Here is a 25,643-nt window from a genome sequence, read left to right as displayed (position 1 = left end):
TTTCACAGTTTGTATCTGAATGGAGAAAGAGGACGAAGAGCAAAGCCAGAAAAAACAAGATGAAGATGAAGATGTCAAGAGAAAAAGAAGGAATCTAAATAAGTGAGGATGATTTCAAAGAGAAAGAGCGTATGGAGTCATCAGGAGGAGGAGACACACACACAGACACACACAGACACACACACACACCCATCTTCATTACCTGGACCAATGCAGAGCAGCTACACGGGGCCAAAATCAATAACTCTCTGCTGTACTGAACACTGCAACACACACACACACACACACACACACACACACAAAACAATTACAAAGAAAGTCACACAGGCTCGGACACACACACAGACACACACACAGACAGTCTTTTGTAGGAGGATATTCATTCATTAGAGTCAGTCAATAGGAGAGAAAGTAGACACACACACGCACACAAAGATAGTGTGTGTGTGTGTGTGTGTGTGTGTGATGTAGCATACAATGAACTCTGTGTGTGATATTCATATACAAGGTGAGACCTGCCACGTGTGTGTTTGAATGTTGTACTTTGTTGTGTGTCAGACCTTCACTGTCCTCATCTTTGAAAGTAGCACACACACACACACACACACAGAAACACACACTCACTTTGTGCCCTTGTTGTGTTGCAGCGATTGTGGATTTCTAAAACGAATTTGTTTGAGAAAGGCAGGTTGTGTTTAAAAGTGTGTTTACGGTCAGTTTAACCCGTGGTTGTGTTCGTTTAGCTGTTGCTATGGTAACTGTTCATTCGTATTTCGCCGCTCGTGAGCTTCCGTAGTTCAGATTTCTGGGTTACCTCAGGTACGACGTGACGCTCTCTCAGACAGGATGTAGGGCTGTGTAACAGGAAATGTGCGACACATACAGTGCTGCAAGCTCTGAAACAATCCAGCACACACACACACACTAATTTTGTGTGTACATTTTTGTTTAGTTCATTAAAATGCATGTGCCTCTTCAAAGACCTGACGACAAAGATGCCATCTGCTGTTGTGCAGCGAGGGTATATGCACAGACACACACACACAAACACACACACTTGCACCTTCAAGAGCACACAAACATTTACTTCTATTCACACATCAACACAAACTGAACAACAATTTCACTCTTGTACACATTACAACTCTAAACTCAGTCACACACACACAGAAACACACCACCAGAAATTTGAAGCTATTTGCTTTCATCTTTGGGTCATTCCTACGAGCCCAAACGTCCCTTTTAAAAGCGAGCGCTCCTCTTCTCCTCTAAGTGCGTCGCACAAAGGGCCCATTTCAAAGGCAAATTCCACTTAGATTCACAAGTGCTGTGTATACTCTGGTACTCCAGGCAGAAATTCATCAAAGCTTAATGTTCCCTTCACAGAAAATCACTTAGCGCAGAAGCTAGCCGTCTGTATAGATGTGTGTGTGTTTCCCATGTTGTTTGATAGCAGTTTAAAGGGCCAGGCCTTCACTGCAGAGCTGCCAATCTGCCGCCGTGCGTACGTTCACACTCATTAGAATAAAAAAGTTTGTGTGAAAACACTAAATCAGGCCGAGAAGGAAGCACCGCAGCAGATTCTACGAGAGGCTGAAGGGGGAAATCATTTTCAGGTAATCTTGGTCAGAATTGAAATAATTATCATCTCAGAGTAGTCGAGTCGATGTCAAGATATCATTTACAACTTTTTGAAACTGAGAAAATGTTGGTGGTTCTAATAATTTGAGTTGATACATGGAGCCCTTTAAGAAGGTGACCAAGAAAATGAGGAGGAGCCAAGGATGTAATGTTTCAATTACCAACTTTCTGATCTAAAAAAGGAAACAGGAAGGAAAGAAAAATTGCAAAAGTTGGAAATTAAAGGTTTACTGTTTTGAGAAAAAAAATTAAAACCAAATACAGTCGGCCTGAATAAAGAGGATGAATCCAAGGACAGAAGGTGAAAAAGACGTCAGTCAGTTTCAGATTGGACCCAGAGCCCCAGTGGTTTAAAACCCCGCCCCTCCCAGCCCAGCCTACCTTTGACGGAGGTGTTGGGCGGCGGTCCCTCGATGCGCAGGTTCCACGGCGGATCTCCCTGGTTGGCGAAGTCCCTCATCTTCAGGTAGCTGATGGTGAGTCGGATGATGGAGGCCTTGTCCAGCTGGCTGGTGATGGCGCCCGGCAGCGGCAGCATCTTGGCCAGCTCGTAGAACTCAAAGTTCTCTTTTCCCCGCCGCGACCGCGCCGCATCACGTGACTTCTCCTTCCTCAGAGCCTGCAGCCTGGGACGAGAGCAGAAGACGACAGGACGTAAGACACCTGAAGACGATGCAGTGAACAGGACGTGGCTGACAGCAGAGATCAAACCTCCTCCACCAACCTGTGACTGCTAATGGTTCTTTAATCACCTGGAGACGAGCTGCTTCTAAGGGCGAAGGTCAAAGTTCAACCAGACAATGAGAGATTAACATGAAGAAATCCTCTCATCCGCCTGATGAGGACGTCCTGATTGACGTCTCATTTAACATTTACTGATTGTCTGAGAGAGAAAACTCCATCTTTAGTCCAAACGTTAGAGGAAAGTAAGAGAGAGAGAAAATGGCGGGATCTGGATCTGAGCCCTGATTGGACCAGACCTTCGTGGACTTCAGAAGGAGATGATTCCATATTTGGGAGCATCTTTTTGATTTAAGAGAATTAAACTGAAGTTAGAACCTGATAGTCAAATGTAGGTGTGATTCACCTTCCTCTCTGTGTCATGACCTTTGACCTTCCCCCTCCATCCTGTTTCCTCCTCCCTTCCCGCCAAACTACGACTTCATCCTTCATCCTCTTAGGCGCTTTCCACTCTATTACTTTATCTCAAAGAGCTGCTGTTTATTCTCTCTCTCTTTCACCCTTCAACAACAACAGTGACGGCCATACTTTCCCGCAGCCTCTCATCATCATTGGACGCCGTTATGAATTAACTCAGCAATAAATCAGCTGCTAAAAACCTCTGTGGGCTTCCTGCCGGCCACACACACACACACACACACACATATAAAGACAGGTGATTAATTTTTGCCAGAGCAAAAAAAAAAAAAAAAAAAAAAAAAGCAAGATAAAAAGTGTTAGAGGGATAAAAGGGGGAGAAGGGGAGGTAAAGAGAAGGAGAGAGGAGATGGGGGGACAACGGAGCGAGCAGGAGGAGGAGGAGTTGTTGTTTGGGGCTCGGGATGAAAAATTGCTGTCATCTGGGGAAGAATATCATTTTCATACTGTTTGTCATTTATTTATCAGAGAGAACAAACAGAAAAGAGAGGACGCAGGAGAGAAGGAGAGGACGCAGGAAAGGAGACACTTCCTGTGTCCTGACTGACAACGTTACACACCATGTTGTGTAATTCACAGTCTGCCACCCACCCACCCACACACACACACACACACACACACACACACACACACACACACAGAGTTTTGATACCGAGAGACAGAACAGAAAATCTTGACCCACCAGTTTTTACATTCACAACATAGTGAGTGAGGCGGCAGGAGGTGTGTGATGTTTAAATAAAGGACAACACTCGCCCAGTGTGTGTGTCTGAAGCCTGCAGCGGTGGCTGCTGGGAAAGCCACGAGCAAACCGGGCAGATGGAATTTATTTGTTCCACAAACTTGGAAAACACGATGTTGACGGACAACAAATATGTCTTCATGTCTTTGTGTGTGTGTTAGTGGACAAGGAGGCGTGTTTGACCTTGACTCAAACAGACATATTTATCATGTACCGGATGAGCAGGTAAATGCAACACTTGTTGTGATCTTTGTGTGTGTGTGTGTTTGGGTCTTATAAACATGAAATGAAACCACGTCGTAAAGTTCAGATGGGTGACTTGATGGTGTTTTAAAGAGCTTGTCACATACGTAAGGTGTGTGTGTGTGTGTGTGTGTGCGATGTCGTAAAGTTCAGCGAGGTGGGTCAATGGCTTTTTAAAGAGCTGACAGGAAGAGATATGTGCGTTTTTGTGCATGTGTGTGTTTCTTCTGATCGTGTGCAGACACTCCGGCGAGGTCGAGGTTTAACGTCCGGGTCAATTGGAGGTCAAACTGACCATCAGTCACGTGACAGGTCGGGCCGTCGTCATGCTGATTTACAGTCTGAAGAGCAGAGTCCGACTGATGTCACGTGACGGCGTCATGAACGAGCTGAACCGTTTGTGAGCTGACGGGAAACGATTATAAACCCATTTATATTCAGAAAAAGTCCAACAGTCCAAACAAATCAGCCGATCTGCTGCTGTTGGAAGGTTTGATATGAGAGTTTTGATGAAGATCGTCCTTTTTTCAGCACAAACATCAACTTCCTCTAAATATCCGCTCTGATCAGCAGAAAACAGCCTGAATCAGACAACAGAACGCAGTCGAGGCATCTAACTGTCTGCTGAAATACTCACTAATCCATTTAGATTTTATTGTGTAGTTTCTTTCTCCGGGGGATGAAGCACATTTACTTTCACACCCAGCTCATTTTGTTCCGAACAGAATTCAATTTTTGTTCAATTTATATTTGGGAATAAAACTCTGGGCTTAATTTTTCTGTTGTGTCCAGATATCAGAGTATCTGTTTACATGATCAGCTCATTCGTCAACAGAGGACAAACTGAGAGGAAGTGCATTTAAAAAAAATATAAATAAATAAATAATATAGAATAAAATATAGAAAATCCATGCAGGGACGTCTCTGATGAGATAAAGAGAAACATGGTGAGCAATATGAAGAGAGAGAGATTAAGGCGGCAGATAAAACTCAAGAACGCTGCACCGGTGGCCGACGGGGAAATCTGTGGAGGTTTGAGGTCCTGACCGCTGATAGCCATCACACACACACACTTCTACAGGCCGTTAACAGCTGATAGAAATCTCCTTTCACAAACACAGAAGGTTTAACTTATAGACTGTACAGATTTGGGTTTGGTTAAGATGGAGATTCAGATAGGAATGAAAAAAAAAAAGCATTTCTGCGAGAAACAGACTGGAAAAAAAAAACAGAGAAGAGGCTGAAATAATGGAGACGTAGAAGAGCCAAGAAGGAATAAAAGTCTGGTGTCAGTCTGGATTCAGAAACTGGACCTGAAGACCAGCCGTCAGGACTTCAGGGACTTTGTGATGTCACAACGAAGAAGTCGCTGCTTGTGCCCTTAGCCACACCCCCAAGCCCCGCCCAGCCGGACCAACCATCCAACACTTCTTTTCTTTCTGAAATCTGATGTAGTCAGCCAATCAGAAGACAGGATCTGAACCCCCCCACCAATCTTTCAATTCAGCCATTCATGTGACTCGCATGTGTGGTTCCACCCCGTCAACTCCAGAGAGGCTGAGAACCGAGCAGAACACACACAAACACACACACACTCAGACAAAGGGCCCTTGAGGAGGAGGGTAATTGCTTCCATGGCGATGGGAAAGGAAGGCAGAGAACAAGTGTCACTTTGGATTAAGCCCCGCCTGCTGACATCACCATGGCGATGATACTGCTGCTCGCTGTGTGTGTGTGAGATCACCAATCAGGAGAGCGAGTTCCAAAACCGATCTGCCTACTGAGAAAGAAAGAACAACCGAACGGACAAACGGACGAACCGAAGAAGTGCGTGAGGCGACGACAGCGTCAGGTGACATTTTCTGTTGAGAGGAAGTCGGCTGATTGTTCTACAACTTCAGCCGTGTGGTAACCATGACGACGCAGGGGCCAATCATTTCAACCTGTTGACTTCGTACCACCGTCACTTTTCCCTTTGCGCCTGTCGTCGTCACTACGACAGGACCGGCGGCTGTTGTTGTCATGGTGACCTGTGGCTGGTTTGGTTTTGCGCCCTTCAGATCGCTGAGTCAGCAGAATAAAACACAAACATATTTGATCTGAAACTATTAAAGGAACGCACACAAGGAGACCTTCTGTGTGTGTTTATCAGCCAGGGTACCCTGAGATTCACCAGCTAATGATCCTGCAGCAGGATGATCACAGAACTGATCCTCCACCTGGTGGGGGGGCCGACTGAAGTGGGAGAAGTGAAGAGGAGGCCAAAAGGTAACTGAGCTCTGGTTGGGGACTATTTTCAGCAGCGGATGTGTGTGGTGTTTTTTAAAAGTCCCCCTCCTTCACCCCTCTGCCCCCCCCACCTCGTCTCTGCCTCATTGAGACACTTTGGAAAATGTCCTGTGGTGTTTGGACGCGTTCTCGGCATCTATCTGTTTTACCAATCTCTGCCTGCCACGCTGCTTTAGCATCAACCCGAGCATGACAGCAAGCAGGCGGGCTGCTGGGAGAACACACACACACACACACACACACACACACACACACAGTGTCTCAGGTGTTTCAACACGCTGTTTCATAGAAATAAACGTAAAGTAAGATTTGACCGAACTGTGAATTGACATCTCAACACTTCATATATCCGTTTAAGGTGGCATTGAGATTAAATATGGAATTCTTCTACTACAACCAGCCAGCAGCTACTTCCTGTTTCCTGTTTGTGTGCTAAGATGACTTTTGGAGGTTAAATAAATACATTTATATATATTTAGTAATCTAAAAGTTAGATTAGTGACGAGATTTCACTTTATACAAACCAGCCGACTCCCCCATCACCTCCAGTGACATCACAGTGACATCACAGTCCAGCTGAGCTAAACAGTGACATCAGTGATGGAGGCGGGGCCACACACAACTCTAAGTGATCGGCCATGTTGATCGCATTAACAGCATTTCAGCTCCCAACATCCTGTTAGCTGCTCTCACACACACACACACACACACACACACCTCTGAACGAAGATGAAGAGTTTTTTATGCTTTTATACTTTTTACTTATTATATTTTTACAGACAAATATCAGTTAATTTCAATATTCTTTAGATTTTCATTATACTTTAGAATTGTTTTATTGTTTTATTTTCTCTCCATCTAACCATTATAATCAAACAATAATTATTTGTTAACTACCAAAAAACATAATCATTAATAAATATATATAAGATAGTTGCTCAATCTGATGAAAATGCCCAATTAAATAATTAGAAATAAAGAAAGGAAAGAAATACAGTAAGGTTTCAGAAAAGCCTCAACGATGGGGATCATTTTACTTACTTAAATATTAGAAATGTTTTTGTTGCTTTAAAACCTGCAGGACACTGTGTGTACACGTCCAATTTAGTCAATCAAATATATATTTCATTTAGTTTAAACTGTGACATAATTTATTGATTGAATATTTATAATGTAATTTTTTAGCTTGCAGACATTTTCTCATTTAATTTCACAACAGCAGTTATCTCCTCTGGAAGGAAACTTAAATGCACAAATTCATTAATGCACAACACAGCACAATTAAGCAAAGCTCATATGACTAATATGATAAGGAACATTATGGAGTAATAATGTGAATTTTATGGATATGAGAGGAGGGTTTTAATTACTAAAGATGAATAGTAACATGAATCACTAAGAAAATCCAACATGAATTAACACAGAGAAGCAAATTACAGGGAGGCGTGTTGAAAGTGATAGACAATAAAATAAAATAAATTCCAGATGAATATGTTAATGAGAAGCACATAAGTAACTTGCTGTAAAATCAATCTGGTGCTGCGTGGAAATTATATTTCAGGTTAATCAATCAGCCGGAATAAAAACCTGAAGATTTATGGAAGTAAAGTTTTCTTTACTGTGACTGTTGGAAATTAAAATAATGTCAATATTCAAATAAGATCCCGTCATCTGCTTTCACAGCTGTCGTATCTCTGCGTCAGATTTAGCGCAGTGACGTGACGCTGAGGCTTTAAACCGGATCGATGAGTTTGGGAAGAAGGTAAAAAGAAAAATAAATCCGATTAAATACCTAAGTATCCATCAGTTGGCACTTGAAAGGAAGCTGAAAGCTGACGTCCAGCACGATGGGCGTTTCCTGTCACTTTGGTTGTCATGGTTACAACAATAACAACCAACATCGTCATGGTTACTGTCACAGCAGGTCAGACGTAGTTGCCACGGTTACAGCGACAACAGAAACAACATAAGCTGGATGAACGTTCACACGGGAGTCAAACGCCGCCAACCGAGGGGAACGCCAGACATCAAAACTGTGAGGTCACCAAAAATCTGTGAGAACATGAGAGGCAAGAAGGAGGTCAGAGGTCGAAGGTCGGAGAGGGAGAGTGAAAAGGAAGACAGTGAAAGAACGAGGAAAGATGGAGGCAGATGGTGAAGGGCAGCGAGGGAACGAGGGATGATGAAAGAAGGACGCAAGAGGAGAAGGAGGCGACAGCTCTGAACCCCCCCTCCCCCGTCCTCCTTCCTTACCTCTCACTTTCCTTTCCCTCCTTCCCTCCTCCCTTTGTTTGGTTCCTTCCCCATCTTATATCCTAACTTCTTTTCACCTCCTTACTTCCTTTCCTTCATGTCCTAACCCTCTCCTTTCCGTTTGTCTCCTCTGTCCCTCCTTCACTGTGTCCTTGTTTCTTCTGTCCTCCCCCCTTCCTCCCTTCCCTATCCCCTCCTGTCTCCTATGTCCTCACATCCTCTCCTCCTCCTCCCTGGGTTCAGTGGTGTGGAACAGTTCAGTATTAGCTCTGAAATTAGCAGCAGTCCCTCGTTAAAGAGTTGGCAGGAGCGTGCACGTGAACACACACACACACACACACACACACTATTAACGGTGTAAAAGCTGCTGCCACCTTGGAGACATAAAATTACTTGAGCACCTTTCTCTTCGTGTCTTTATCATTTCTTCTACTTTTCTTTCCCTCACTGCAATCCTTCCTCCCCCCGTCTCCCCCCGTCTCCCCCCGTCCTCCTCTAACCTTCAAACAAAGAGACGTCTCTCTTTCCTCCTCTCTGGCTGTCAGCCAGCAGACAGTGAATGAGTCTTCCTCCCCTGACAGCCTTCGTCATCCTCCTCCTCCTCACACCTCCCTCACATCTCTCACTTTCTTTTTTTCCGACACCTTTTTCCTTTCTCTCCTTTTTCATCTGGAATCTTACAGTTGTTGTTTTTTTTTACTTTTCTCGTTTATCACCGAAGTCCCTCTCTTCTTTCCTTCCTTCCTCTAATTTCTCCTCCTGTCTTCTGTCCTTTCCTTCCTCCTCGTCTTTTATCCTTCCATCACCTCCTTTCTCACTACTTTTTGTGTTAGTTCTTTCCAATTTGCACCTTCATGGTTCCTCGTTCTGATGCTTTTCATCTCCTCCTGGATTTTTGTCTCCTTGGCTGTTTTCCTCACTCCTTCTCTCCTCTCTTTTCTCATTTCCTAACCTCTTAACATCCACTCCTATTTTTGTTCTCTCTCTACTTCCCTCCTTCCTTAACTTCCATCCTCTCTCCATCTTCCAGTTCCAGATCTCTAACTGAGAAAATCCCGTTAGCGTTAAAGTAACCAACACTTTCAGACTTTGGACCTACAGGAGGTTTGTAGTTCTGAATAAAAGTAAGTCACATCAGTGGATTAAGTGCTACGCAGCAATATTTCATCATTATTCCTTTTTCTATTTTCCAATATTAATCTGAATTGAATAACACTGCATAAAATAAGTGGATAAAAGGTAAATATGGTGTTTCAGCACAAGTCTGTAAACTAAAGTAGAAATACGTCAGTACTCAACTCAACAGTTTGTGTTTTTATCTCAATTCATTAGTGGAGGAGACAGGAAATGGTGTAATCTAGAGATAAAACTACAACAAAGACTCATTAATCCGTCAGAGCTAGGCTAGCTGTTTGAAGCTAAGATACACTCGGATAAAATAAGCTAAGCTAAAAAACAGCTTCCATCTTTTTCTCTGAATTCTCATGTTTAATAAAATGTTCCTTTAAGAGGTCTGCGTTTCCCATCAGTGTGAACTTTGTCAAATTCAGATGACATCATTAGTCAACACTGAGTGGCATGGTCAGACACACACAGACACACACAGACACACACAGAGCAGTGGAACGCTGACTTGTTGTCGGGATAGCAGGATGGAAGCGTCACAGGCCAAGACGGAGTCTGACAGGAGGAAGTCTGTGTGTGGATGTGTTTTTGTTGTTGTTGTTGTTGGTGGTGGGTTTTTTTTATATAAGCACTTTGGGTGTTTATGTACTTGAAGTGAGAGAGAGAGAGTGTGTGTGTGTGTGTGTGTGTGTGTGTGTGCGAGAATGAGAAGCAAAAAGGTATTTTGGCAGAATATCACTCGGTGTGGTGCAGCCTCTCCACAGGCCTCTGAGCTCTACAGCGTTAATTAGTTTGGCAACAGAGTCAGAACAACATACCTTTGGCCTGCAACACTGCCCAAACACACACACTTACACAGAGCTGCCCAACATCGGCGCACACACACAGTGAGGCAACAAACACAAACTGGAATTTGGATTTCATTTCTCGATCCTGGATCGATCGATCGATTGTTCATTGATGATGTCACTGACGCACATCCAGCTGTTTACAGCGGGGCTGTGTTGTCATGGTAACAACAGTAAAAACACACACTCCTCCTTATTTTGGAAACAATGGTGGTCATTTCAGGCGAAACGAAAGCAGCCTGATGGATGGAGGACGCTGGTCGTCGTGGTTACCATCGTAAACAGGCAGCTGCGGAGCAGTCGCCGCTCAAATGCTGCATCAAAATTTGTAAAATTTATTTTTCTAAATGAATTAACTTGCATTTAGAGACATATATATCTTGTCCATAGAAATACCTTTTTTGTTTATATGTTATCTGAATATTTAGATATTTGTTCTGTTGAGTTCTGACGGGATCATTAGATTTGTATCAAATGATCACATTTTATTCATTTCACCAGTTCAGTTCACGTCTGAGGTCGAACGTCAAGCAGCTCAAGCAACCTGGAACAAAACCATGTCCACAGACACACACACGCACACACACCTGCTGGGTGCAGCACTGCCAGCCTCTCTTGCTGTGACTGATCAAAGCAGGTTACAGAAACCTGATGCTGAGGCCAGACTGCCGCACAAACACAAACACACACGGTGAGGCTGAAGTCTTTTTTATACTGTGTAGGTGCGTTCAGTAAATCAGTGATCTGATGTTTGAGCCAAGATTTTCTGCAGTTCATCAAACCAAAATAAAACAGAAATAAAAGACTTTCTATCCAAAATGAAACGATGCCAGCGTGAACCACAGCTGATTCAGGACTCTGGTACCGTCCCAGATGGAGGGAGCTGATCCGGGATCAGCTGTGCAGTCCTGCGTCTTTGCTCCAGCTTCTAATTGGATTTGAATCGGTGAACTGTCATGGATTCAAGGTTAAACTGTGACTCACCAATGAGATTATTGGACTAATGAACTGTTGGAGAGAATTCCGGCTCTGTTAAGACAGAATTCCTAAACCCGAGGCACCAACTTTCTACAGCTGATTTCCAGAGCTAAAGTCATCTGTTCACATTGAATTAGCCTGATACATAATGAGGGGCGTGGTCTGTTTGAGTGACAGGCCCCAAACCGATACAGATCTTGGATTAGCACGAAGTTAGGGGGCGGAGTCTGGAGCAGCCAACATTTCATCGCCTGATCAGCCTTCCTCTAATCCATCAGCCAAACCCTTGCCGATCACTGATGTGGTTGTGTTGTCGTCTGTGTGTGTCTGTGGTTCCTCACTCAGTGTGTGTCGTCCTCTCTGCCAGAGATCTTGTTTGTACAAAGACACAGAAAGCTGAATAATTGATGCTTGATGGAGTTCACAGCACGCTCTCACACTCCTGCCGCCCTGCAGCTCCCTCTCTCTCCTTCCCCTCCTGGTGTTGTTGTTTTTGTTGTCGTTGTTATGGTTGTCGTCGTTACTTATGTTGTTGCCAGCATCAGAATTCATCAGAAACAGGCCACAAAAACAGGAAGTGAGTAGAAAACAGAGAAGAGAGAGAAGGAGGAAGGAGCTGATTGGTCCAAAGCCATGTGATTAAACACACACACAATATTGCTTCTATAAAAAGCTGACTGCAGGTCAGGGGGCGGAGCCTGTAAGCCCCCTGACCCCCCCCCCCCCTTCATCCCATTAAACTAAAGAGATGAACTTCATCACATATGATGAATGAAATAATCAGTCAACTCGGCGTCTCCTCTTTCAACAGCAGTGAACCAATGACATCAGGGACTGGGACACCAACGCTGTCGTCATGTGACAACAAGGGGCGGGGCTAAATACACTGAAACCTCTTCAGATCAGAACCAACAGGACCGCCATCTTTGGGAAGAAGCCGGAGAACCTGCAAACTCCAACCAGAAAATCCCCAAAGGCTTCAAACTCAGAGTGTTCTTGTTAACCACTGCGCCACCCGCCCCCCACCCCCCCACTCCCCCCATCCCCCCCCATCCCCCCACCATCACCCCCCATCACCCCCCCAGGTGAATAACAAACTTCCCTCAATAAACAAACAAGTTCATTTCTTTGTCTGACTCCGACTGGAGCAGCAAACGTCTTTTGGCATTTTAATTATCTCTCCCTTTTATTCCCCCGCTCTTTCTCCTTCCTACAAAAACACACACACACACAGACACACACAGACACGCACACACACACTTTGTGCACAAGCAGGAGTTTGAGTTCTTAATCATGGCAGGACCCTGCGGACTCACTGAAGCTTCCAACAAACACAGCCGGCCTCCTGCCTGACCTACAGACACATTACCACCTCTCCTGGCCAGATGGACCTGTCTGTGTGTGTCTGTGTGTGTCTGTGTGTGTGTGTTGGTGTCCGACGCTCGTCCTTGGATGAAGACGTGATGGTCAAACGGCGTGTGCGTGCACGTGTCCTCAGGTGACATACAAATAAAAATGAATGTGTGTGTGCACTCTAAGTGGACATCCCATCAGCAGAGCATCTGTGATCTCGGCTCTCCGGAGGGAGTTCCCTGTCAGCCGGACAGGTTCATATCCCCACAGCGGAGGAACAAGTGGACTGGGCGAGGGAGGGAAGGAGAGAGAGAGGGAGGCGTGTTTTGTCCAGCAATGATTAAGAATTTAGAGCAGACGGTGTGTGTGTGTCTGTGTGTATCAGCTACAGGTTGTCCAGAACAGGTGTTAGTGTGTGTGTGTGCGTCTGGACCAGTTCTGGTCTGTGATGTGTCCTCCAACTATGATTAAGGACCTTCTGAGGGTTTTTATACAAACTACAGCGAATCCTCCAAATCCACAAGAGAAGCTGAAACACAGAGGAACCGTCAGTTTGTCTCCAGACCACCAGAGTCAGCACCGCTCAAAGTTTAAAGGTGGAGTTGGTGCTCCGTGTCAGTGACTGTAAATACAGCCAGAAAGCAAATACCTGATAGCAGAAGTGTTGTTCTCGTGGAAAATGTCACAGAAAGAAGTAATTATCATAATAAACCAAAGACCAAGAGCTACACATCAACTTCTTCATTCAGTTACGCTCTACATCGACCATTTCAGCAGCAGAAAACAAATGAGCTTTTATTCTTCATTTGATTTTATACACTAAACCAATTAGTAAATTACCAACAACGGGAACAACACAGTGTAAATCATTAGCTCACCAACGAGCCTGTGTTTTTATCCACACAGCCTGTTTAACTGGGCAGTAAAAGGCCTCTTTATACATTTCACCCCGTTTGGTTTTCAATCCCAGCTAATGCAGTCACGCCACCACAGTAAAAACACTGAGGCTGATAATTAAAGGACTCCATAAAAGGCCCTTCCAGTCAGACACAGAGAGGAGAGCCGCTCAGCTGTTTGGGTAACAGGTCAGCGATCGATCCACCTTAAAAACCCTGTAAACTGGTTTCATGACGAACCAAAACAACAGCTGCTAATCCTGGTGATGGGCCGTTTGGCTAACAGCAGCACGGATAGATCCACCTTAAAAAACCCATAAACTGGGACCAGAGGACAAACGGTAAATAAAACCACTGAGAACAAGGATGAAGTGCTACAGCTACTGCTAACGCTGATCCTGCTAACTCTGATCCTGCTAACGCTGATCCTGCTAACTCTGATCCTGCTAACGCTGATCCTGCTAACTCTGATCCTGCTAACTCTGATCCTGCTAACGCTAATCCTGCTAACGCTAATCCTGCTAACACTGATCCTGCTAACGCTAATCCTGCTAACTCTGATCCTGCTGACTCTGATCCTGCTAACTCTGATCCTGCTAACGCTAATCCTGCTAACTCTGATCCTGCTGACTCTGATCCTGCTAACGCTGATCATGCTAACTCTGATCCTGCTAACACTGATCCTGCTAACACTGATCCTGCTAACGCTGATCATGCTAACTCTGATCCTGCTAACGCTGATCATGCTAACTCTGATCCTGCTAACGCTGATCATGCTAACTCTGATCCTGCTAACACTGATCCTGCTAACACTGATCCTGCTAACGCTGATCATGCTAACTCTGATCCTGCTAACGCTGATCATGCTAACTCTGATCCTGCTAACAATGATCCTGCTAACGCTGATCATGCTAACTCTGATCCTGCTAACTCTGATCCTGCTAACTCTGATCATGCTAACTCTGATCCTGCTAACGCTGATCCTGCTAACTCTGATCCTGCTAACGCCACTAAGGGGGTGTTACTTTTTTAACCGCTGTAAAATTTGGTTTACTGGAGCTGCTGTAAATGCTGATAACAGAAGTGGAATGACTAAAGAAATACTGAAGCTGCTAACAAACACTGCTGATCCTGCTGAGGCTGTCTTTTATTGGTGGGACCAGCAACCAGGGTCAGACTACTGCTGAGGACAATACTGTAAGATACACTGCAGCTGCTAACACTACACAAGTTCTACAACTACTTACTATACCACAATACTTCTACAGTTAATATAAAGTGTGAAATAACTGCTGGTTGGCTGCTGATAACAGTGGATGTGTTCGTGGTACAACTACTGTACTGGTGCCACACCAGTCCTACAGGTTCTGCCCTACACTACAGGGAGAGATACTGCTGTACTAATACTGCAGTTTTAGTAGTTGTAGTGTGTATTTTTCCAAACTTGTGTTCTCCTCCATGAAAGTTTCTGTGAAGTTTGAGTGTGGCTCAGATGGTTTGTCCGAAGTCCCATCTGGACCTCAGTGCTCTGAATGTCTGAGACTGCTAACACCTCATTTTCTCACATTAATGCCTTCGCCGCTTGTAGCTCTTTAACTATTATCTTGTCTGAGCTCGGCCCCGAACGCCCCCCCCCACTCTGCTCTGGTCCTATCTGACAGAGGGATTGCCAGCTCAATCTTTTCCATGAAGCAAGTGGACCATAACTGGAAGAAATAGGCTGGGATCGTGTTAGGAGACGGGGGAGGGGGGCAATCAAAAGGGGGAGATGGGGCGAAAGAGGCACAAGTGACAGGTAGAGGAAGAGAGAGAGGTTTCTAAATGCAGCGTGTCTATCCGGCTAACCTCCAGCAGATAGACTCCTGAAGACGGAGACAGAGACAATTTGAGGGAGACTTTCACAGTTGAATGTCCACAAACTGGACGGTGGTGGAGGGGGTCTGTCCACCCGTCTGACTGATGCTCTAACAGCTTGGACCTTCGTCCTCTCGTCTTCCTGTCAGCTTCTCTGCTTTTCGCAGTTTGCATCCCATTTTCCCCCCAAACTTCCTCTTTGCTTTGTTCTCTCTCCCTCCGTTTCTCCCTGACGTTTGTAAAGTAAGTCGTTTTAGACTTGGTGGTTAAAACCGGTTCGATGGATTTGATCCACCTGACTGAGCTCTTTGAACAGACTGGATTTTTCTCTCAGTCCAGATGAGGGATCAAAGATTAAAAAAAAAACACAAGTTCATGAAAAATGATCCCTTCAAAATTAAAGTGTACATGGTTAATTAGAGTTAACTACAGGCAGCGCTGCAGCCGCCGCGGCTCCCCAAAGTCTGACAGCCGACGGCCGAAGGCCTCGACGCAGCCGAGCCGAGAGAATCTGAATCCAATTAAAAGTTGGAGGTCGAGTTGAGTTTCACTTCCAAGACGATTTGTGAATCAAAGGCGGCTGGAGAGAAATCAAAGGCTGAGATGGGTGAAGACCTCAGGTGATCATGGTCTGTTAGAGGGAGCTGTTTGTGTCAACAACAAACACACAACACACACCACGCTGTTTAACCTTGTGTTTTGCCTGCTGTGTTGTGCCGACACTGGAAGCTGAATTTCCCCAAGGGATGAGCAAAGACACAACAAGCAAACAACAGACACACACAGAAACACACTGAAGACCCATCAGGCAGACAACACAAAAATATAGGAAACATGCGACACATACACACACACACACAAGTTCTTAATAATCAAAACACACATCAGACAAACATACGATTTGATTCCTGGAAGGGAAAAATGGAAAGCTCATCGGTGTCCACATACTTTTGGCCATCTTAGCCAGGTATTACCGCTGTGATCTGTTTTCTGTCCCCCCCCCCCCCCCCCCCCCCCCCCTCCTCACACACTGATACGGACTGTTCTCTCTTTAAACTGATGATCCTGTTTTTATAACAAACTGCTGCAGATAGAAACGCAGAGAGAGAAGAACAGAGAGCAGCGGAGTCAAGTGCAGTGGAGCTGGCAGTGGATATGGACAGGCAGTCATGTTTATTCATGCAGCGGTGAGCTGCAGACCTGCAAGGTGACTGGCTGTCACACACACACACACACACACACACACACAGAGAGAGAGAGAGACACGCAAATGTATGCAAGCGCAGGAAAAGACAAACACTCACACATCTGGCCCGTCTATCACAACGGATCAGCGACTGAGAGGAAGGTAAGTGTGTGTGTCTGTGTGCGTCTGTGTGCGTCTGTGTGCGTCTGTGTGCGTGTGCGTGCAACAGAGTAAACAGAGAAAGTGCTTCATTCAGTCTGAGTTCTGCTGCTGTGTTACGGCTGTTACTGCTGATACTGCTGACGCTCCACACACACATCCATGACAAATGACTGAGGGTCAGTGTCACCTGATAAATTAATGACAGTGAATATAAAAACAATTAAAGTGAATATTTGGTTCATAAATGTTGAATATTTTAAAGAGTTTTTTCTCTGTACGGTGTGTGTGATCCTGTTAATATTTCACTCCAACCTCACAGGCATGTGTGAATGTGTGAATTTATTAATTATAGCTGAAACGTGAAGCAAAGATGCTCATGAATAACAGCAACTGCTGCTCCCTGTCAGTCTAACTGCTGCAGCAGCAAACAGCTGGCTCACACACACAGACACACACAAACACACACACTGCTTCTGCAGCCTTTTCTGTAACTTCTGTCGGATTGTGACGCCTGTTTTAAATAGACAAAACGTCAAAAAACATAAAATCTCAAAAACTATAAAATAAAAAAATAAATCAAATAAAAATCAAATAAGACACAGATCGTTCAAATTTTTGTTGACTATGACATGAAAAAGCTTTGCCCTGTGCAAGACTGAAAACTCAAACTAAAGTTACTATCACCGACAATTAACACACACACACACTCCTGGTTATAAATACAACACTGCGCAGCTTCAACATGCAACATGCATGAACTAATGAAGGAGTGTGATCTCGGTCCTGTCAGCGCTCTGAACGCTCGGGGCCTCCAACGCTCACATTACACGGACCTGCTCAACTTCATTTGCCTTTGATCTTTTCGTGCCTTCTTCAAAAACACAGAATTACAGATTCTCTCTCTCTGGACTGAGTAAATGTAATTAATAAGGCGTACATCAGAGGCGGTGGCTGAGCTCCGGCTGTAGGCCTTCGCTCTCTCTCTCTTCAGATTCTGTTTTTACAATATATTTACTTTAATTGAAAATCTACCATTCCTTAACAAACAGGCAGAATTATTCAATCCCTCCCCTTCCTCCCCCTGACACTAGCACACACAGCTCCTAAATGGAATGAAATAATGGCCTTGGTGCATTAGAAGTTATTAATGGTGAGTTAAAACAGGCAGCAGAGAAGTTTGGTCCTGGAGAGCATTCGATCCAACTCCAGGTTAGTCTGGATTCAGAGTCCAGGAGCAGATTTATGATCCGCTCTGACCTGAGGAGCTAACGTTAGCATTAGCATCGCGGCGGTGGGAAATGCGTTTTGTCTCAGCTTTTCTCACATTTACGTTAGCATGCTAATGAGCTAGCTCAGCCTTTTCCAATGCCGAGTCACTGAAGAGACGTCACGTTTCGATATTAAAGCAATGGCACAATCAAAGACTGTAAGTGTTGAAGTCTATGGGAAAGTGGTGACAGCGACAGTGCTGACCACGGGACCACCGTGTCAAACAGCTGAGATGATAAAACACTGAGCGACAGATCCAGAGACCATCGAGTCAGACTCATCCACGTTCAATTCAGCATTTATCATTTATCTGAAATTCAGATTAGACTTTCCCTCTGAGTGGATCTGATGTTGCTACAAGCAGAGCAACGAGAAGAGGAAAATAAAATGAGGCTTTGTTCCGTGTTTCATTTCAAATGATTTTTTTTTTTTTGTGTGAGTTTGAGTCTCACAGCAGCAACAACATCAGCACCTTATCTGTAAACCAAAAACTAAAACAGAAATCAGGTGCAGCTGATTTTTATGTAGATTGAGTCTTCTCAGAATTTAAGAGAGATTCAAGACAAACATTTCATTGGAAGGCTGAAACGCAGACGTCAGCTCAGAAATAAAAAAAAAACAAACAAAACCCAAACACTAACTTTATTTGTTTCACAGATGGCATCAAATCCACACCAAACCGGAGGAGCATGCAGCTACACGAGTGAAGCTGATTTCAAGATTTATTTTCCCTTCAAGCAGCAGAACAAGAATCAAAGGGAGGGAGGTAAAAGTCCTGCGAGGCTTCAGCCTGTTAGACGCCCCAAAAAAAAAAACAAAAAACAACCAGAAACATGCAGCAAACGCCTTCCTCTCCTGTTAAAACCGTATGAAACACATCTATAGGCACCATAACGGAGCCAAACAGCAGGTTTTATTTCATGTGCACGTCTCTCTGGCGCTCCGTCTTCCTCGGGGGGGAATCTCGCCGCAGTAACAAGACCGGCTGATGCTGAGAAAGCGCCGCAGGCAACAGCAAACAGCGGCACAGCAGCTCAGGCAGGTGGAGACAGGGTGAAAGTCAAATCTTTTCACTGTAAACAAAACCCCGGGAATAAGGAAAAGCAAATATATGAAGGGGGAAAAAAGAGTGTGTCTGTGTCTGTGTGTTTGCTCTGGATCTGAGCGATTGTTTGCAGGCGCCACAGGTGGGTAACGGTCCAACGAGGTGAGGGATTTGCTGTTATGAGGACGGATAAACGAGGAGAGGAGGGAGCCGCTATCAGAGAGAGCTGCTCGTCAGAAATCAAAAACAGAAATAAAATAAAAAGATGTTTTCAGCCGTTTTCTCCAGAGCGCCACCAGTCGCCTCTCGAGTGCATCGAGTTAACGGCTGCTCGCAGTGACGCCGGAGAGACAAAGTCTGAGGACTGAAGCGGTGCGCGCTGACAGGCCAAACGATGAGTTCAAACCTTCATCTGGATGAATGCAAATCTCCAGTGGCGACGGAAAACCGCCAGACAGAAGGTGGTGTCAGTCAAGAGCCGCCGCCGGATGGGGCGCTTTGCTAAGAGCCGCGACAGAACTTTTGGTGTTTTGTTGTCGACGCATCCCCGACGGACACTTCCTCCCTCCTGCCAAGATCGTACACTAATAGTATCCCATAATGCATCAGGAAATATAGTTCAACCACAGACTGTACATGAATCTATTTTTGGAAGTTCTCAGAAACAATCTGACTTTTTTTGTACATCTCAGGTTTAACTTAAGTTTATCGTATTTAGAAAAAACTCATTTAGTCGTAACGTCGACGTCTTTACAGATCTGGTCTTTGTGATATTTCCGTCCTGTGAATTTTAATGATAGGAAGGAAAAAGGAAGTGAAGCATTTGGGCTCCAGGGAAAAGAGACAACCGTTGAAACGCGAATACCAACTTCTTGTGTGTGAGATAATAAATAATATAATGTAATAATTTTCCACTATGCGATGCTGCTTGGCGATTGCAGAGCAGCCCGTTCTGAGTTGGTGATGTCACGGCGGACACACCGACAGGAAACATTTCTTATTTGACCAAAGAAAGAAAGTTGAAGAACAGTTTCTGCTCTCTTTCTACAAGTTTTGTGGCGGTAGAGCCGGACCGGCCTGCATTCAGTTCCTGAATGCTGAACATCCTCCTGTTTGATTCCTCGGAGATAAACAAGGTTTCAGGTGATTTTAGCTGAATCTCATCCGGCTGATTCCGTTCAAACAAACCTCATCAAACATTCTGACCGCTGATTTCAGTCACAATCAGACAGATGGGGCTTCAGATCAATGCTGCTGGACTACAAACATCACATGAAGACTTCAAAAGATCTGTGCTACACACACTCTGTCTAAATCTATACAATTCATTATTAACATGTTTCCTGCCAGACAAAGACACAGGGAGACGATAAAATATAGAAAAATAAAAGACAAAATAAGAGAAAGGGGCTAAATTATTGAACTCCAGGAGTTCAACTTCAGAATAAAGAGAGACAACGAGTGACATCAAAGAGAGAAAGTTGAACAAAGTCAACGACACGCCAGAGTCGACTCAGCGACATGGGAGAGGGAAAACACACACAAACGCCAGAGCTCATCACAACACAGCGAGAGAGAGCAGGTGAAAGTGAAGAGGAGAACGAGATGGAGGGAAGGAAAGAAGGAAGGAAACGGGGGAGAAAAGGGGGAGAGGGAGGAAGAGAAACTAGGAGAGGAAAGGAGAGAAGGAAGGTGAACAAGATGGAGAAGAGGGGAGGAAGCTGAGGAGGATTTATGAGGACAGTCCCGAACACACCTGCTACACCTCTGATCATCCCTCCATCCGCCGCCGCCGCCATAAATTCAGAAACACGTTCACGTTTTCATCGTTTCATGGACCAGAGAAGAGGCGGCAGGATGAGGTTTGTTCACGTTCACTTTAGATTAGTCTCTAAAGTCAACATTTCTTCAGGTTTAGTATAAACTGGCTGTCCCTCCAGCTCATAATTCCTGCGTTTGCCGTCTGACAGTAAACGCGTTATCTCAGTCGTCTGTCTCGAGGACGTCCTCGTCCTCTTCCTGTCGGTCGGACACCAAACCAGGAAATCAGCTGACAGACGACGAGTCAGACTTCTCTCTCAGTTTTCCTCTTTCTCTGTTGTCTCTCACCAAACATTTACTCTCCACCTGAAGTTCCACCTCAATAACAGCGTGTGTGTCAGTGTGCGAGCATGTGTGTTAGTGTGTGTCAGCGTGTGTGTTTGAATGCAGGAAAGTGAACAGGGCTGCAGTCGGCAGGCTCTCCCCGGTACATCTGTCTCTTCTGGTTTACAACCATTCTGCTTACACACAAACACACAGTATAAATACAAAGACACACAACAGGAACACACACACAGGCAGAGATGTGCATGTAAATACAAATTTCAGCAGTGACATACAGACAATTAATTAAACGAAAAACACGCATACCGTAGTAAAAACCAGGATGCCTGTAAATGTGCACACAGACGCACACAGACACACACAGACGCACACAGGGCTGTAAGCAGAGTGGACAGGTGGAGTGTATATCAGGGGCCTCTGTGGCCCCTCAGCTCCTCAACCATTTATCTCAATTTCACCTCAACATTAGAAACAACGCCGGGGCCGAAGTGAGAGAGACACAAGATGCACACATGCAGACACACTCCAAAGGCCTGGACGCACAGATCCTGACAACACTGATCTAACACACACACACACACACAAAGCTTGGTTCTCTGCTGGCTTCTGATTGGCTGACAGCTGTGCGTTAAAACAGCTGGTCCACAGTTTGACTTTGCCTCAAAATTAATGCCAGGTAACCATAGCAACGGTGAGGATATGAGAGTGCCCATGGAGTTGAACACAACAAACACAACAACACAATATATATATATATATAAATATATAAAATCAAACTCCCATCAGTTGTTAATTTTGACTTTCACACATAAAAAAACAAAAACTTTCATCACATGTTTAGTTGTCAAGGAAATAAAATAAAGTCTGTTTATGAAAAGGTTGTGATGTGAATGTGTGTGTTTGTGTGTCTGTGTGTTATGTACCGACCGACACGGTGTTAAAACCTTCATATAATGAGCTATTAACTGCCGTCTCCTTTCAGCTCTCAGCCTGACACCGACACAAATCCCCCTTTATAATCCACCACACACACACACACACACACACACACACACACACACACACACACACACACCAAGCCTCACTTCACTTCCTGGTGTCAAATCTCCTCTCTGTGTTCGCTGACAAAGACCTCTGAGGGGGGAGGCGGGGAGGTGGGGGGTGATGGATTGAAGAGGAATGATACAACTTGGTAGCAGCGATTTACAAAAGCTGCAATTCAGACTGCACAATGTGTAGTACACACACACACACACACACACACACACACACACACACACACAAACTGTAAGCTCACAGGAAAGTAGAAGGACATTTTTCACACAAACACTGACGATCCTTTGTTTTGATCGCACAAACGCACAAACTGCCCACACGCTCTGACACAGGCTTCCATGGGTAACAGGTGTACACCTGTAACACAACACGACCAACAAAAAACACATTTAAGAAGATGAAATCGAAATTCAAATGTTTTCAAAATTTGACTTTGTGTATCTGATCTACATTTACACAACTGTCCCAGCTGTCTCATCTGTGATGAAGACAACTCAAGTCGTCCTGAGTCCTTACAGAGTCTTTTGCTGCTGCGTTCGAGTCCTCGGTCTTTAATGGTCATAGATGGACACACAAAACAACAAACAAACTCCTGACTAACACACTCTGAGTTACTGCAGATACTGTCAGTTTGGTCTCCGCTGAAAAACATCTGCTTCTGTCAAAGTTCTGAAAAATGAATCCTTAAATTACAGACTGACTTCAGGTGTGTGCTGCAGTTTGATGACAGCTGACGGAGCTGTTAACTCCAAACTTTGTGGACTCACAATTCCAACACAATTATTTCCCAAACATCATCATTTGTCCAAAAAGGGTCTGCGGCTGTGGTGATATTTTTATTTAGTACTTTGAAATCATTTATTTTGACTGAACGCCTGAAAGAGTTTGGTGTAGAGCTGCTCGATATGTAAAGTGCCTTATGATTTGCAGTGATATAAATAAATTTGATTTGATTATAGTTGGCTTTAAGCTAAACTAAGCTAAGATAAAATAAGCTAAGCTAGGTTAATACAACTTCCCCCGCGAAGAGATGTGAGAAAACTCTGGTTGAAGCAATTTAGCAACAACCACCAACTCACACTGCTCTTATCCAACAAAAAGACACACACACACACACACACACACACACTGTTACCACTACTGGTGCTACGTCTACTTCTACTACGACTACAGCGCACACAGACGTTACCATGGTGAGGAGGTGTGCTGCTGGCCGACCAGGTGAAGGGTCTTGGGCCGGGCGGCGGAGCAGCTGCCTGCATTAGCCGGCCGCTCCCAGTAGGGGTCACTGTGAAACACACAAAAAAAAAAAGACGTGAAAAGGTTCTTTAACAACAACGAGCATGAGAAGAAGAGGAAGAAGGAACGTAGGCAGGAGGAACAAAGATGAGTGAGATGAGGAAACCAGGAGGACTTATAAACAGCAAAGGTCATGAGCTATGCAGCCATTTAAAGAGCAGAAAATTCAACATTGCAAAAGATATTTAGACCGGCAGGAAGTCAGAGATAGTCTGACTTCAGCTTCATGTGGTAAAGAAACAGTTGGGCATTTCTAACCAAAGGAAAAGAGTGGACCTTCAGAAGTATGATTCACTTCAACAAAACATGGAGCCACACCGTGTGTGACAAGTTACATTTCTGTTTGGTTGTTAAAAAGACACTGAGATGTTTTTTCCTTCTTCAGAAGACAAAAAGTTTGGAAAAAGTATTAAAGTGGGACCTTTAACTCAAAGGTCAACTTTTCAGGCAAAAACCAAGAAGCTAAGCTGATTAAGGGGGACCTGCATGTGAAGGGTTAAACCACGATGCTCATTCAGCTCAGATCTCTTTTCAAACGACATGAAAGTCGAGGATTCTCTCTCTCGCCCTTGTCCACAAATAAAAGTCTGATCATCGTTATTCTCAAAGTAAAACTGGTTTGAAACAGCTCCTGCCTCTGGAAATATTTACTAGAATAAATAAAACTTCCAGTTAGGTGGTGTTTTGTTTTTGTTGTTTTTTTTTTTTTTCATTTTGAAAGCTAAACGCCGCCGACTGGGACTCGACAGGCAGCCGAAGTGACACAGAGTCAAATACGAAACACAAAGCAGCCCCAAAGTGACTGTCTATGCAGCGGTGAATTATTTGAATTTTACACACCCACCAAAGACAGCCTGTCAAAACCCATGCTGGAATGGATTTTTCATACGAAGAGGGGGAGCGACGGAGAGAAATAAAAAACTGGTGGTGGAAAGAGGGTGAGACGGTGGGGGGGGGGGGGAGCGAGAGGAAGGGTGGGAGAGAGAGGGAGGGGGAGAGAGAGACAGGGAGGAGCGAGGGGGGAGATGGGGGGGAGGGAGAGAGAGGAAGGGTGGGAGAGAGAGGGAGGAGGAGAGAGAGACAGGGAGGAGCGAGGGGGGAGAGAGGGGTGAGATAGGGAGGGAGGGAGGGTGGGAGAGAGAGAGAGGGAGGAGAGGGGGGGAGAGAGGGGTGAGATAGGGAGGGAGGGTGGGAGGAGAGAGAGAGGGAGGGGGGAAGAGAGAGAGACAGGGAGGAGCGAGGGGGGAGAGAGGGGGGAGGCAGCGGAGCGATGCTGGCTTGCAGCAGAACATTAGCTTCAATGTGCAGCGCCCCATAAAACCACTGACATTGTCGGTCTTGCTTTGTGGACGAGTATTATTGTAAAACACAGTTTTCTGAGGCGGGCCGCCTGCTATTGTTCCTGTCAGGGGGTGAAGCGAGGCCACCGCCGGCATAACTTATTTCAGCACAAGGCGGAGAGTCGGTTTTCAAATTAAACCGGCGAGATGTAAGTCCGAGAGATTGTATTACTTTTAGATTTGATCTCTTGATGCATGACTAGGAAACATACCGCTGCTGCTGTCGAGGAGGAGGGAGGTAAAAAAATACAATTACACAATAAAAGAGAGGAGCAGGTTGTCTCACTTCACGGCTTCAGGAGAACAGAAACAAGTTGACAATCTCGTTTGAAGCTTCAACCCGTCGGTGGAGCTCACCTGGACAGTCACACAGTAGCCCCGCCCCTAACCCCTCCCCTCCTTCCTGGTCTGGTTCCCTCCAAATGAACATCATGTTTCATTTTCCCATTGACTTCAATACACCCTGACTTCTGTTGACACAGAAAAAGCGGGTCATGAAGTTTAGGGACAAATAAACATTCAAACTTTTAATGACATCATGCACTCCGCCTCTTAAAGGAACAGCAGCGAACCAATCACATCCCTTAATATTTCATTTCCTCTTCCTGCCCTTCCTTCCTCAAACTCCTCCTCCATCCTTCATCTTCCTTTCCTCCCCTCCGCCCTCCTCCGTCTTTATCCATCACTCACCTTCCTCCCTTCCCTCACATCCATAAATCACTCCCTCTCATCCTCCCTTCTACCTTCCTTCACTTCCTTTCTCCCACCCTTAAATCTTTCAGCATCTCTTCCCTCCATCA

General features: G+C 44.9%; 1 protein-coding gene across 1 annotated transcript in view; it reads right to left on the bottom strand.

Annotated features, from left to right (window-relative positions):
- npas3 (neuronal PAS domain protein 3) overlaps positions 1–25,643 on the bottom strand; it is a 160,926-nt gene that overhangs the window by 82,242 nt on the left and 53,041 nt on the right. Inside the window, exons 2-3 of the mRNA XM_029493976.1 lie at positions 23,394–23,492; positions 2,023–2,267 (exon numbers count right to left, since the gene is read on the bottom strand). Coding sequence (XP_029349836.1) covers positions 2,023–2,267; positions 23,394–23,492 — 344 coding nt within the window. The remainder of the gene's footprint in view (positions 1–2,022; positions 2,268–23,393; positions 23,493–25,643) is intronic.

Source organism: Echeneis naucrates, chromosome 22 (assembly GCF_900963305.1).
Source record: "Echeneis naucrates chromosome 22, fEcheNa1.1, whole genome shotgun sequence".
Lineage (NCBI taxonomy): Eukaryota > Metazoa > Chordata > Actinopteri > Carangiformes > Echeneidae > Echeneis > Echeneis naucrates.
The sequence above is the reverse complement of the archived record's forward strand: the minus strand, read 5'-3'. Positions and strand labels throughout refer to the sequence as shown.